General features: G+C 30.3%; 1 protein-coding gene across 2 annotated transcripts in view; it reads right to left on the bottom strand.

Moving 5' to 3' along the window:
- Nucleotides 1–13,701, bottom strand: part of SEMA3C (semaphorin 3C) — a 186,026-nt gene that overhangs the window by 63,319 nt on the left and 109,006 nt on the right. For both annotated transcript variants that reach the window (XM_070046305.1, XM_030834271.2), the window contains exons 6-11: nt 13,207–13,297; nt 9,270–9,389; nt 7,730–7,872; nt 6,304–6,418; nt 4,237–4,306; nt 2,359–2,503 (exon numbers count right to left, since the gene is read on the bottom strand). In XM_070046305.1, coding sequence (XP_069902406.1) covers nt 2,359–2,503; nt 4,237–4,306; nt 6,304–6,418; nt 7,730–7,872; nt 9,270–9,389; nt 13,207–13,297 — 684 coding nt within the window. The remainder of the gene's footprint in view (nt 1–2,358; nt 2,504–4,236; nt 4,307–6,303; nt 6,419–7,729; nt 7,873–9,269; nt 9,390–13,206; nt 13,298–13,701) is intronic.

Below are 13,701 nucleotides of genomic sequence, written 5' to 3'. Positions count from 1 at the left end.
TGGCTTATTTCACACTGCTTTGGAACAGGAAAAAAATGCTTATTCTTAGGAGTTCAGAAATAGTGAAAAGTGGGACTGTTCGCAGAATTTTCTAATTTAGCGTTGGTTTATATTGTTTTACTAAAAATGATTTATCTAGTCTCACATTTTATGTAGGATAATTGCTATTCAACATGAGTGTTCTTCTCAGAGACCTTTTGAGCTGCCATTGGGTGAAGAGTCATGAGGCACTGTGGGACCAGGGAGAGCGCTTTTCTTTAGGGGAAAATCCCTGATTTGTAACATCTGCCAATTTCCATGGTGTAGTAATCCCACCATGGCTGATTTCCAGTTGCTACTGTGACCTCCTCAATTGAGATGAGGTGAACACAATCTCTTCTTGCCAGCCAGGTACAAGCTAACTCCAGCACACACTCACTGAGGCTCTGAGGCCTTGAACCCTGATTCAATGAGTGTGGCTCTCTTTTATCTCTATCTGAGAGGTTTCTCTTAAAGTTTTATTTAGGGGAAATAGAATTTTATTCAGTTTACAAATCAATTGCTCCTGTACTAATCCCATATATATTTTGTTCAAAAGAATAACTGAGGAAAGCATATATAATCACAACCGCCTCTTAATTTGCTGATTTAAGATGAAGCAATGACTTGGTCAAATTCAAATAGCAAACAATTCTCAAAAATATGACAAATCTTTGGATACTTTATCAGTGAATCATTTGAAAATACATGAACTACATTCAATGAAATAATGAGAGCCTTCAGTTATGATGGAATTTGAAAGTTACTCAGCTTCCCCTTGCTTTCCCTTCTCTTATGTAAACCCTGCTTCTTATCCAACACACTCCAACTTGAGGTACCCTAAGATGGATATATCTGTTGACTTCTTTTCCTTGTGTGATACCAAATAATTAAATGTTTCTTCCATCTTCTGTTGAGCTATAAGCATCAAAGTGAAATCATTTAAAAGGAGAATGTAATTATATGGTTAAGACTTTGTTGCCAGCCATGATTAACTACAACTTTTTAAAACAATTCTTTCCTGGATAAGTAGCAATTCTGATAATCTTTCCAAAATTAATTAAAAGTTAATTGTTCTAATAAAATACATATCAATGACTAATCTTTGAGCTTCCTAGCCAGGGAACCAAACCTGAGCCCTTTTAATTTTGAATAAACATGTTCTTTAGAGGCTTAGCACACTTTTTTCTATTTTTAAAACATTTGACAGCAGTATACTTTAAGATGATGAGAAAACAAAGGAGTAAATAATGTATTGCAAAGAAACTCTAATAATAACACAAAACTAAAGTGAATCAACAGTCAGTAAAAATTACGAGGAATGAATGTCTGAAAGTATATTGACAAAGGGGATTTCATATTCAAATAAAAACATTTTAAGTAAATATTATTTTAATAAATATCTTTCAATTTTAAAAAAATCATTCTTTACTTCCCTCCAACCCAATTTATAAATATAACCTTACTTGATGAAATGCAAAGATATAAGAGGATTATATTCCTCTTGGTCAATTGTGTAACATCTCTCAATCAGTGTGTTGTATGACATTTTACAGAGACAGAAACTAATCAATATTTTAGAACGCAATGCAGCATTATTATGGTCCAAATTAAAAACAAATAGTAAGACTGTGATCATTGTCCTAGAAAAACTCAGTTCCAATCTGCCAGTGCATTGTCTGTAACTTCAGCTGGAAAAGGTAGTTTACAATGTACCCCTTAATACTACAATGTTGCAAGACATGGTTATATTTGTATGCCTTAAAACTTTATAAATATTTTATTTGAATTACATCACTTTCATTGTCATTACTTGCTCACACACACCATTTTATTTCTTTGAGAAATATACACAACGTGTAATTTTTAACTAAATATATCCCTAAAATTGAAATATCTCCACATGATTTATCTCTAAACTAATTCTCACATGATTATTCTTTCATTAAAGTAGATGAGATTCCTTAATATAAGGAAGGATTGTGAAAGGCAACTAGCATTCAAATTCTTAGGCTGCCTTCAAAATGTTAACACTTTCCAAGCTATGGTTTTTATGCCAGTAAAATTAGGAAAATATCTCTTCCCTATCTAACATATCCAGCTGTCTTGAAATACAAATGAGATTTTATTATCAATAGCACTTAGAAAAAATTGTACAGAATGCTGTAATATATATATTTTTAAAATCCCAAATCTAAGAACCTGTGAGCTGAAAAATTATAATGAGTATACCAGTAGGTCTATAGTTGTATTTAATAAACATCAGCATGATATTCATTTCTTAGTAACTTATATTTTTTAAAAAAGTAAAATAACAAAGAAAGTTTCCTGGATACTTACAGTTCCAGGGCGAGGATAAGGAATTCTACCCTGGTAGGAAATCAGCTGATGATTGGGCCCTTCTTTGTGAGCAAAAGGCCCATTAAACACAGTCTGTATATCAGATAAATGATACACACACACTGCTGATCCTTTAAAAACTGAGCTAAAAAAGAAAATAGAAAGATATTAATTTTCTTATTTTTAAAATTTAAATACAATTTTAAAAATAAAGGTAAAATTTGTGATAAAAACTTGATGTAATTCATCATGGAAAAGTTGAATGTTATCGTACACATTGTAAAAAACTAAAAAACTTCTACTGTTTTGAAATAAGCCATTGATATCAAAACATTTAGTTCACCCATGGAGGTAGTAGACAATAAGTTATAGAAAAGTACTCAATGTACTTGTCCTAAATATAGGACAAGTCAAAGAAATTTCCAGCTGGTGTATCTTGCAGAAGATATTAAACAAAAAGTGAATTGATGATTTATTAAAAATATGATTTGAATTCTAAATCAGTATCAACATAACCTATCATAGTTTACCTCACAGAAATAAATCTCATTAATAAGAGAACACTGTATCTCTTTGTCTTAAGGTTATTTCAATGTGAGAGTATTCTTACAATGCTGTCCTAAATACTAGTTGGAGAAATTGTAAACATTCCCTGCTACTCTGCTGTAAACAATAGAGTCCAAAAAAGATTCCTTAAATTATGTTTAGTCAATAAATTCTCATAAAATTTATTTGGATGCATACTGAAAACTATTTCCATTGTCACTAAGCAGACTGACTGAAACCAACATTTTCCTGAATCACATATTTCTCTTAAATTAGATGCCTAATGGGAAACTTAGATGCCCACTGAGAAAACCAAGATATATTATTAATCATTAGCATTAATAGTCAGAAATGACAACATTTTTTCTATGTTAAAGTTATTGGTGTTGGGAAACACAGAACTAGGGAAACACAGAAACTAGGGAAATATTTTTTTGAGACACACATTTTCTTCTTAAGAATCTGGTTCTTTTTGCTTCGTTCAATTCTTTGTGAGTTAAATCAAGACTATTTCCTTTGTTAAAACAGGTGTTAACCTCATCCTGAAAGACTTCTTTTTAGATATCTTATAGGGCAAAGTAAATATGATTTATAATCAATATCCCTGTGATATTCTTTTACTGTGAAGAGATCATTACAGTTTACAATTATACCACATTTCCCCCACTAGAGAAGAATGGTAAAATCTTTAGATTTTCATTTTGTAGTTGACTGTCTGATGAAAAGGACATTCTGAATTGGCCATATCACAACTGGAGTATTGTGCTGAATTCTGAGTAACATTCCTGGTGTAAAATGAGTACGCAGGAATACACGCAGGAAAGGATGAGAATATGCTGAACTGTCTTGAAATACATGATAATTGGGATTGGGCATTCCAGATAAATTAGAAAACAAAGCTATTTTCAAATATCTAAAATACTGTCACATGGAACATGAAAACTGGTTTAGTGTGTTCATAGCTATCACTTTAGATTGCTATTGAAATAAAAATTATAATAGAAATGCTAAGAGTTTTATTTGCATCATGAGTCTTCAAATTATTTCCTTAAAACAATAGCTTATATACATTATCCCTGCATTGTAGTTTATATTTTCCTTTCTTTGAGAAAAATAGCATATAATCATTATAAATACCCCATACAAAACTATTTTGAAACTCTGAGTTCAGCTTAAATATATTTTAGTAATCAGGCAAAAGTAATAAAATGAGAGAATTACATCCTAAGTGTTAAGTAAAATTAAAGAGTTGAAAAGAACATTTTTATAATAATTACTATTACTTAATAAAGTTTATTGTTTAACTCATACAATGTAATTGTTTAATATTACCTTGATGTTGTAAAAATGCCATACACTAGTGTTGTCCTTGGGTTATCAGTTTCCAGCAGAAACACATCCTCTATAAAAGGCAAATATCAATTTTTAAGATTCCCAAATATTTAAAAAATCTATCCTAAGAAATAATTTCAACTACAAAAAGTATTATTCAGAAAGATATTCCTGCAGCATCATTATAATTTGACAGCAACTAAATGATAAGCACATGGTAAAGTAAGTTAAATAAAATGTTACACAAACACTTATGGAAACTATGCTGATGAAATAATATTAAATAGAAAAGACACAATGGTATTTAATATGGACCAGAACCATGTAAACCTTAAAACTATACATCAGAAAACAATAAGAAGATTACCAGTGAGTGTTTCTGGTTAACAAAGCTACAGAAATTTTCCTGTTTCTTCTTTTTTCCTGAATTTTCTAAATATCCTTAATGATAATATATTACATTTTTAATTTAAAAAGTATTACAAATCTCAATTTCTTTTTAATCTAGGGTTAGAATTTGGAACATGGAAGAAAACTTTTTCACAGTGACTTATAAGACTTTTTTGTCTTTTAGTCAAAATTGCTAGTGATATTTTTATTTAATCAATAATTCCCCTAACAACAAGAATTTTTAAGTATATTGAGGCAAAGGCAAAAGTATAGATCATAAGGTACAGTAATACATAACAGAACTTGGAAGTAAATTTCTGATAGGAAATTCCAATTAATAACCAATTGTTATGAATGCAAGAAAGATCTGGATTTAATGACCTTTTTGCAAATAAGATTCTTGCTGACCAATACAAAGAAAGATTGTTATTCACAATAAATTTAGAACCTCTTAAGCAATAAATTAATAATCACTAGTCTTTCCATAAAAGGCTGGCACTGTCTATTCTCCCTAAAAATGGGAAAGACTGAAACATTCTAAGTCACTGAAACATAAATATACTTGCAAAGAATTTGGGGGGAAATAATGAGTAACTAGGTTATAACATGAAATCATACTTAGAACGTTTTTTCTAGAAAAGCTGACATAAAAACTTGTGTTTCTATGATCAACATAATGGCTTTTTGAGGAGACCAACTGTCTATTTCAATTATTGTAGCTGCTAGAACCAGTATTTTTTCCATATTATAATACATTTTTATTGCTTATCTCATCACCTGCCTCAGTATTTGAGACTAACCAGCATTTTATATTTTAATGGATTAAAGCAAAAAAAAGTCATTTCTAAATGGCACTTAGTAAACACGATACTATTATGTGTACCAAGTTATTCTACTGTTCGAAACATATGGATACCAAGGGGGAAAAGCGTGGATGGGGTGGTGGTGGTGTGATGAACTGCGAGATTGGGATTGACATGTATACACTAATATGTATAAAATAGATAACTAATAAGAATGCGCTGTATAAAAAATTAAATTAAATTCAAAAAAAAAAAAAAAAGAGAGAACTGTTCCTTGGCAGAAAGGAATCAGATTGTCAGTCCTTATTTGACCTGGAAAGTATAACCCTCCTCATGTCACACATGCTGAGAATATTTAGTCCCAGGGTCACCAAGAACTAAAACTGGAGCACAAGTCTACTTTCTACTCTGACACTTTTCCATCTAACCTCTATTGTGTCTATTAACTGTAGTAAAAATATATAGCTGTATTCTCATACAAACTGATTTTAAACCAGAATATCAGAATTCAAATATATATGAAATATACATTTATTTTAGAAAAGCACAAACATATCATTACTTATATATAAATTATATAAATACCTCTCTCTTCTCTCTCTAAAACACACACAAACACACACACAAAACACACGGATTCATATATCATGGTGGATTCAATGAACTAAATGTTTCAGCAGTGCACTTAGGGGCAAGACAGATTTAAAAAATACTCAGGAAATTCATGAACAGTATCCAGATCATTAATTCAAATCAGCACTTATTTATGCTGAAAACATTCATGAAAAATACAACCTCTTTTGAGAGTTTATTAAAATATGTAAACTTTACAAACTCTCTTTCAAGAACATTTTTCAATCTCACATTTATGTACCTAGTTCATCAAAGTGTGTTTCTGGGCCATCTTCATCAGTTACCGAGCACACCAGCCTCGCTTTTAAGAAGGTAGTCCACTTGTTGACAAGGCTACGCAGTCCACCAGTGTCATTCTGAAACCATTTTGTAAACACATTTCAGATTGCTTAAATAAATATTGAAGTGTATTTAAAATTTACCTTGGATTCTTACTACTTGGGGATTTGTTATAATCTGAAAGATGGAAATGTTAACCAAATCTGCATATAAATAGTTAAAGAGGAATATTTAAGATCTATAGTATTTTTTAAAAATAGCCTTAGTTATACTGTTATTCTCCTATTATATGATATCAACTGAAAATGTATCAAAATGAATTTAATAAATATATGCCATAACACTTTCTAAATTTCTGATGAAAATATGAGTAAACTGTTATGGAGACTACATAATTTAATTTGCCTTTTCTTGATAACTCATTTTCTTCAGTACAAACATAAATGATTGTATACAGGGAAGCGTGCAGATTCTACCGTGGTCAGGAGAGTGGGTTTATACTTACACCAAATAGTCCCCAATAATTCTATTTTCTCTCCTTCATTTCTCTGCATTATCATTTAATCCTTAATATTTCTAATCAGATGCTTTATATACATATTTCTCTGGTCAGGGCAAGGAAAATGGTATTTGGATCATTCACAAATAGTCTATATTGAATGACATTTTTTCTGTACTCCCTGAAGCTTTTCACATCATCAGCTGGCTTCACTGCCTTGTTCCAAATGACTGAGAAGCAGATAAGCTCCAAAATCAGTGGAATATTATAATGTTTAAAAATAGACTATTTTAAACACTAAATATTTTAAGAAATACTTTTGCACAGAAGATGCTAATCATAAATGAGTCAGGACAAGCCTGTAATACTCTTATGTGAGAAGACATCATGAGTTTTTTTGAGTTTCTATGTATACTTACTCTTGATACACAAGAATATTTTGATCAGTTTGTAATTAGAACTGTATTTTACTAAAGCATTTCTTAATTCTCACTATTATAGACAGTTCCTCAATAATTGTCTTTTACTGATGTTTTGCTGTATTTTATTCATAAGAATAGTTCTATTTCTTTTTATAATATACAATTCAGCAATTTCTTTTCAATTCTAATGCATTAAGTGGAAAAAAGCAAAAATTAATCAAAACTGTTTATTTGTGTAAAACCATAACCAAAATATTCCTTGGATTAAACTATTTTCCAAAATAGTGTGTTTATCTTGTATGACTGATGTGAATAAACATTAAATCTAAATGTTTCCTTTTAATATTTTATTAATTTGTAACCGCAGATTTAAGAAGTAGGAAGATAAACTATTGGGAAAAGAAGACATGTTTACATAATTTGAATTTCTTAGTCTTTCTTCAAATTAGAACAACTTTAATACTTACAGGACATATTCTAGCAATCATGGAATGAATCTGTTTTGTGCTTCTGCTATTGTCGGTCAGTTTCTCTTTGAAGAAGAAGTACACCTTAGCATCATTTGGATCAGTGCCATCTGGGATAACATGTGCATCCACAAACATAGGTTCTAGAAAAAATACAAAGACGATATATATACTCATGATGAAAATCCATCTACTCTCCATCCAAGTAGACCACAGGCACATGCCTTTCCCATCTTTGGTATAAAGGAACAATTCAATATTCATAGCCAAAAAGTCTAAAAGCAAGCAATTGTATTCACTGAACATACCGCATTTGGAATGTCAAGTGCCATAAAGTAGAGCTATGATATAAAGCTTCAACTATTCTTCTCTGTCTGCAATACATTCTGGAAGCACACTAATTGCAAAACTTCTTTGTGCCTGATGAGTTTTAAAATATTGAAAAACTTTTCTACCAGCTATTTCCCATGGGATCTGATAGTCGTTTCATAGAAAAAAAAGTTTGTTTTTAAACGTGTGGTTTTCAGGCTAGTGCATATAAACTCAAATTCACTGAAGCAGAATGAGGAGTTGGGAGTCCATGATCTGAAAAACACATTCCACTTAAAATACGGCATATGAAATGAAGGGGAAACTTTTCAAGGAAAAAATGCAGTCATTTGAAGACATAGAGGGATTCCTTATTTCAAGAACAAAACAATTTTTAGAATAGTCTATTTCCAGATGTACTGGAGGAATAATTTGAAGAAGTAAATGGACAATCACTGCTTTCTTGTGCTGGTCTGTCAGTGAAATAAGATGCTTAACTGTAGTGATTCATGCTTAACTGTTTTATGTTAAGTGAATTGCCAAATCTAAGGTCAGCTTAAATTTTCCCCAGGGTGAAATGACAAACATCTTAGTGGTTTCTTCTTCCTCTAAACAACAGCAACTGATTGGAATTGTATATTAAAGTCAAATGAGCACTTTTCATGATGTGAATTCCATGTGACCCCCAAAATTGAAAACATTTGAACACTGATAATCATAAAATTATCATACTTATGATTTTCATTAAGTATTAGTCAAACTGTGAAAAAATAATATATACCAGCTTTATAATTTTAGAATCTAAGCATAAAACAAATAGGAGTTCCTAAATATGCCCTATTCGTGATATCTGTCATAAATTTAGGAAAATGTTTAGATTTGGCATTATTAAAATATACAAGTAGACCAAATAAATAAATGACGTTTAATTGTAACATGCAACAATTAAACAACTGGAGAAGATTCTTGTCTATAGGTACATATGATGAATATCACTGTCACTTTTATTTATTCATATATCCTATGATAATTCTATGATTGTTAATAAAGAGTTAGAATATGAAATATGGCTCATTTTATTTACTTTTTTAGCCTAAATATTTAAAATCACAGAGTACAGAATTGTTGTTACTCATATTTTAACTTTTTAGCCATTTTAATGTAATTTTCATTATGAAATTAAATTAGTTTAAAGTATGATTCTCAGAAAATGGATAAACTGTTATTTTACCACTTAGCCATTTGGAATTGTGTTGATCAGTTCTGACTGCATTCCTCTTGGTTAAACTTCGAAAAATAGCTGCATCTGTTCCCATGAAATCTATATACATTGCAGAGAAAAGCTCCTCATCTATGAAAAAGAAAATGTGAACAAAATTAAAAGCAAATCTTAACTATTTTTAAGGCTATTTTTAAAATCAAGGAGAATTTGCTTATTAGATCATGACACATATTACAGAATATTTATAGTTGTTAATTGGTTTCCATTGTTCACCAAATTAAAAAATTGGATAAAGTTTAATTTGGTCTCATTATTGCCCGTATAATGACCAAAACAATCTTTCTGATATAGAGATAAAAATTCCTCTGCCTGTACTTAATTATACTAAATACTTAACTAAACTTGATTATATAGTGTAGTGTGTATCCGAAATGGCAGAAATAATATAGGTACAAAAATAAAGAAATGGCTTAATTATTACTTCTTTAATAAATAAAAAATACTGTAAGAGTCAGAAATCTTGATTTCTAATTTTGGCCATAGTTAAACTGGGAATTAGGGATAAGTCATTTAGTACCCTGAATCTCAAACTTCTATGGGAATTGGATTATGATCAAAAGTTCGCAGTACATATTAAAAACTCTATGATTTTACTAAATGGATTGAAAATAATAGTTTTTATTATTATTATTTCATGAGATGGAGCCACATCAAATTGACAAAGTACCATTAATGATAAAACAATTTCATCATTAAATGTATATGTTTTGATCTTTATGCTAGAAGGTTTCTCTAAGGTAAACAAACTGCTACTTTTTCAATTGCAACACATAACGTGTTAACATTATGTTAACAATATAATATGATGTTAATAAGCCATATGTGGCTTAACATATTAGCACATATAAAATAAAACTTAAAGATAAGAAAAAAGATATTGTAAAATTAAATTATCATTATTAATGACAAAATAAGATATGTTAATCTGTATGTGCACAACACTGGACATTTTGCTTATTTGTTAAGATCCACATTAATTTTTATTCTAGTAAGGAGAGTAAGCAGTAAATTGGTATGTATGACCTTTGAGTACAAAGTTAAGTATCTATTAAAAAATAATAAAATTGATCAGGTTTGGCCCACTGGACTACCATGCAGCTGCGTTCTTTGACTAATGTTCTAGAATTACTCTCCTGGCTACCTTCAGATTGTGGTCATTTTGGCAGGACTGAAACATTTTAAAGCACTCTAAGCTCACTGTTTAGTAATAAGCAATAACAGTTGGCCTAGGATAGAATGGAGAATGGAATGTTTTTAATATGTGCTCACCAGGTCACAAACTGGACCCCTACCAGTTAGCAAGTGGGTATGGCAGGCATTGTGTCGCCAAGTTCTGCTTCCTGGTAGAGATCTGAAGTCCATGGGAACAGATTATAGGGAGATAACAAAACGTGCCTGAAAGAATTTTGAGCTATTTAGCTTCTTTACAATTTTGTGAACACTTGTGAAGCATCTACACAAGTATTCTGTAGATACAATGATTGTTAAATTGAGATAACTTTGTAATTAATTATTTCACAGCTTTGTTATATCCAATTATGCCCAAAAGAGGAGGTTATAAATTCCTGATATTCAATAGATTTATTAGCATCTGTCTACAGGAAGGAAAATAAAAGGACACTCAGAGGATGGTTTATGGCAGACAGGACTGATTCTAACCCTGCTGTATACCACCTTATTAGTTATGTCTTAAACATTACAAAAGAGTTAGATGGCTAATTGGCTTCATCTCCTGTCTTAAATTCTCAGCAATTTTAATAGCAAGTTAAGGATAATAAAGTTTCTGCTTTATTTTGTGTAAGAAATATTTAATTAATGTCACTTTGGAAAGAATTTTATTTGAGAGTAGAAATTCTTTTCTTTCAGAATTTCATTGTAGGGTTTATGCAAAGATAAACTTGCTCAATTTAAACTTTAATCCAAAAATATTTTGCTTTCCAGTTGTACTTCCACTGATTAAAAACTATCTCATGAGGTTTTGAAGAGGTTCTTAAAGAGGTGTCATCTGACTTTGTTGTGCTACAATAATTACTAAAAATAGCAAAAGAACACTAGCACGTTGGGCCAGATGCCGCGCTATATTATGTAATTTGAAATTCTAATGCTCAACGCTTCTTGGTACTTTAATAGATAGAAATATTTTAACCAATTTGTGTTCTTTAGTGCACTGCAATTGAACAGAAATGATACAACATCAAATAGCAAAGTGAGATGAGTACACAAATGAAATATTAGAGATAATATTACAGGGATAATCAGTAGAATAAATAAGATGATAAATATAAGGTTATAAAGCTTCCTGCTCTTTTTAGTTTCAGGTTTCAAGTTAAGCAAACTGTTTAATGATTTTCTTTGAGAGTAAAAATTATAATGTTAATCAAAATATTAAAAAGTAGCATAGGAATATAAGCCTAGGAATTGAAGTCTCAGGTCCTTGAAAAATGAAGAGCAATAACAACTTTAATTTCATAAATGAATCCTATTCTCTAAAGCGCAAAACTATTACATGACTTACTACAGTTTAACAGGAAAATTTATACTGCCTTGTTTTAACCCTTTTTTGTTCTAAATAATATTTGATGAGATAAAACTCCAGTATGTGTTAACAATAATTTAGAATTTTGAAGTTTATTTTCATAGCATTTAACTTGAAATAAGTGAAAACTTTATATATTTATCTAGTACTATACAAATCTTACAGTTTCTAAAGGTGAATAAAATTTTCTTCCTCATGAAGAAAATACTTTCTGAGACACTGCTTCTATTAAATAATATTTAGAAACTTATTTGAAAATACTCTGCATCAGACTTAATTGGATATCTTGAAGTTTCAAAGCTTTGTAATTTTTCTGTCCTAATGATACATTTTCATTTCCTCCCTACCCAATTTGAATGACTATAGGGAAATAATTTACTGGATAATTTCCAAGCTCACATTTCAGTCAGTGCTGGATGTATTTGTCTTAATTTAGTTTCCAGATCTGAGAAAGAAAGATGAGTTGCCTTTTTAAATGAATCAAAGCAAAGGGTTTTGAACAAATTAATTATTTTTCCACCTGTTCTACTGTCAAATGATGCAATTTTACCACTGGCAATACATAGAGAAACAAAAAGGGAAAAGCATTTACTATATAATCGGCATACTGAAATCCAAGATTTGTCCCACAGTCAACAAATGTTAAGTCAGACATATTCTAGAAGTGTCTTAATTAGCCAGAAAAGAATGTCTTCTAAGTGAGGTATAGACAGGCACTGGATGATTGAGACTCAAGGATATTGATTTATTAATGTGTGTAGCAGCAATCAACTGGGCCTGCTTCTTAACTGATATATTTTATAAAAAAATGAGACAATAAAAAAGTGATTTTATGAGCGCATCTTTTTTAGTACAGCAACTTCTAGACAATCCACAGAGAATGTACTTAGCTAACACATGCACTTTGTTATTATTTCGCATGAAAGGAATACCAGTTTTAATCATTTGTAAAAGATTACTAAAACATGAGGAAAAGTGAATATAATTAATACTAGAAAAACTACAGAAAACACTGAAATTTACTTTATAATATATATTAATATATGTATACATATACACAATACCTATTAATATATGTATATACATACATACGCTTTTTAAATGGTTGACTTGCTCTACAAATAACAGCAGTCATATTAGATGAAAAAATACATGGTTATCATTTAATCATGAATATTCTTGGAAACGAGAAATTAAAATTTCTCACAACTTTCTATTATTTTACTCAGGTGCTATCATTCATGCAGCTATCCAAAATGGGCATATAGTATCATGAATTTATTTTCTTTAATTAATTTAATTTCCTTTTTTAAAAAATATTTCCCCCTCCCTCTTTTATTTTCCACTTACTGATCATAACAGACACTGTGTTCACATTGGGGTTGAAAGAGCAGCGTCCTTTTCCGGATTCACACTTGGAGTCAATCATGAAAACTTGGTCCTTTATTACAGATAAAATTGGAAATGTAGTAACGATAAATTACTTTATCTTAGTTAACCAATTTTTCTTTAGTAAAACAAAGCATCATCATAAATAATATGCTTTCTACTTGGTTGCTTATGCCTTCCCAATTTTACTATATTAAGACTCTCTTGGCCTATATGAAGAATCCATTTGTAAGTTATAAAGCTAACCTCAGCAGGTCAAGTTCACATCCTACTATACTCCCCATAAAGCTGATCCAACAAGTTCTCAAATCAACATCAATAAAAAACACTTGGAAATCAAGGATCATTGTAAACCTGAACTAGGTATGTTGAACATTGGCCAAAAGAAGAAAACTGATTACAGAGAAACAATGTGTATGAGGATTATGAAACTTTCAAAATAATCAAGATTTTTTT

Source organism: Globicephala melas, chromosome 9, assembly GCF_963455315.2.
Source record: "Globicephala melas chromosome 9, mGloMel1.2, whole genome shotgun sequence".
NCBI lineage: Eukaryota > Metazoa > Chordata > Mammalia > Artiodactyla > Delphinidae > Globicephala > Globicephala melas.
Note: the sequence above shows the minus strand (reverse complement) of the source record. Positions and strands in the feature narration are given on the sequence as shown.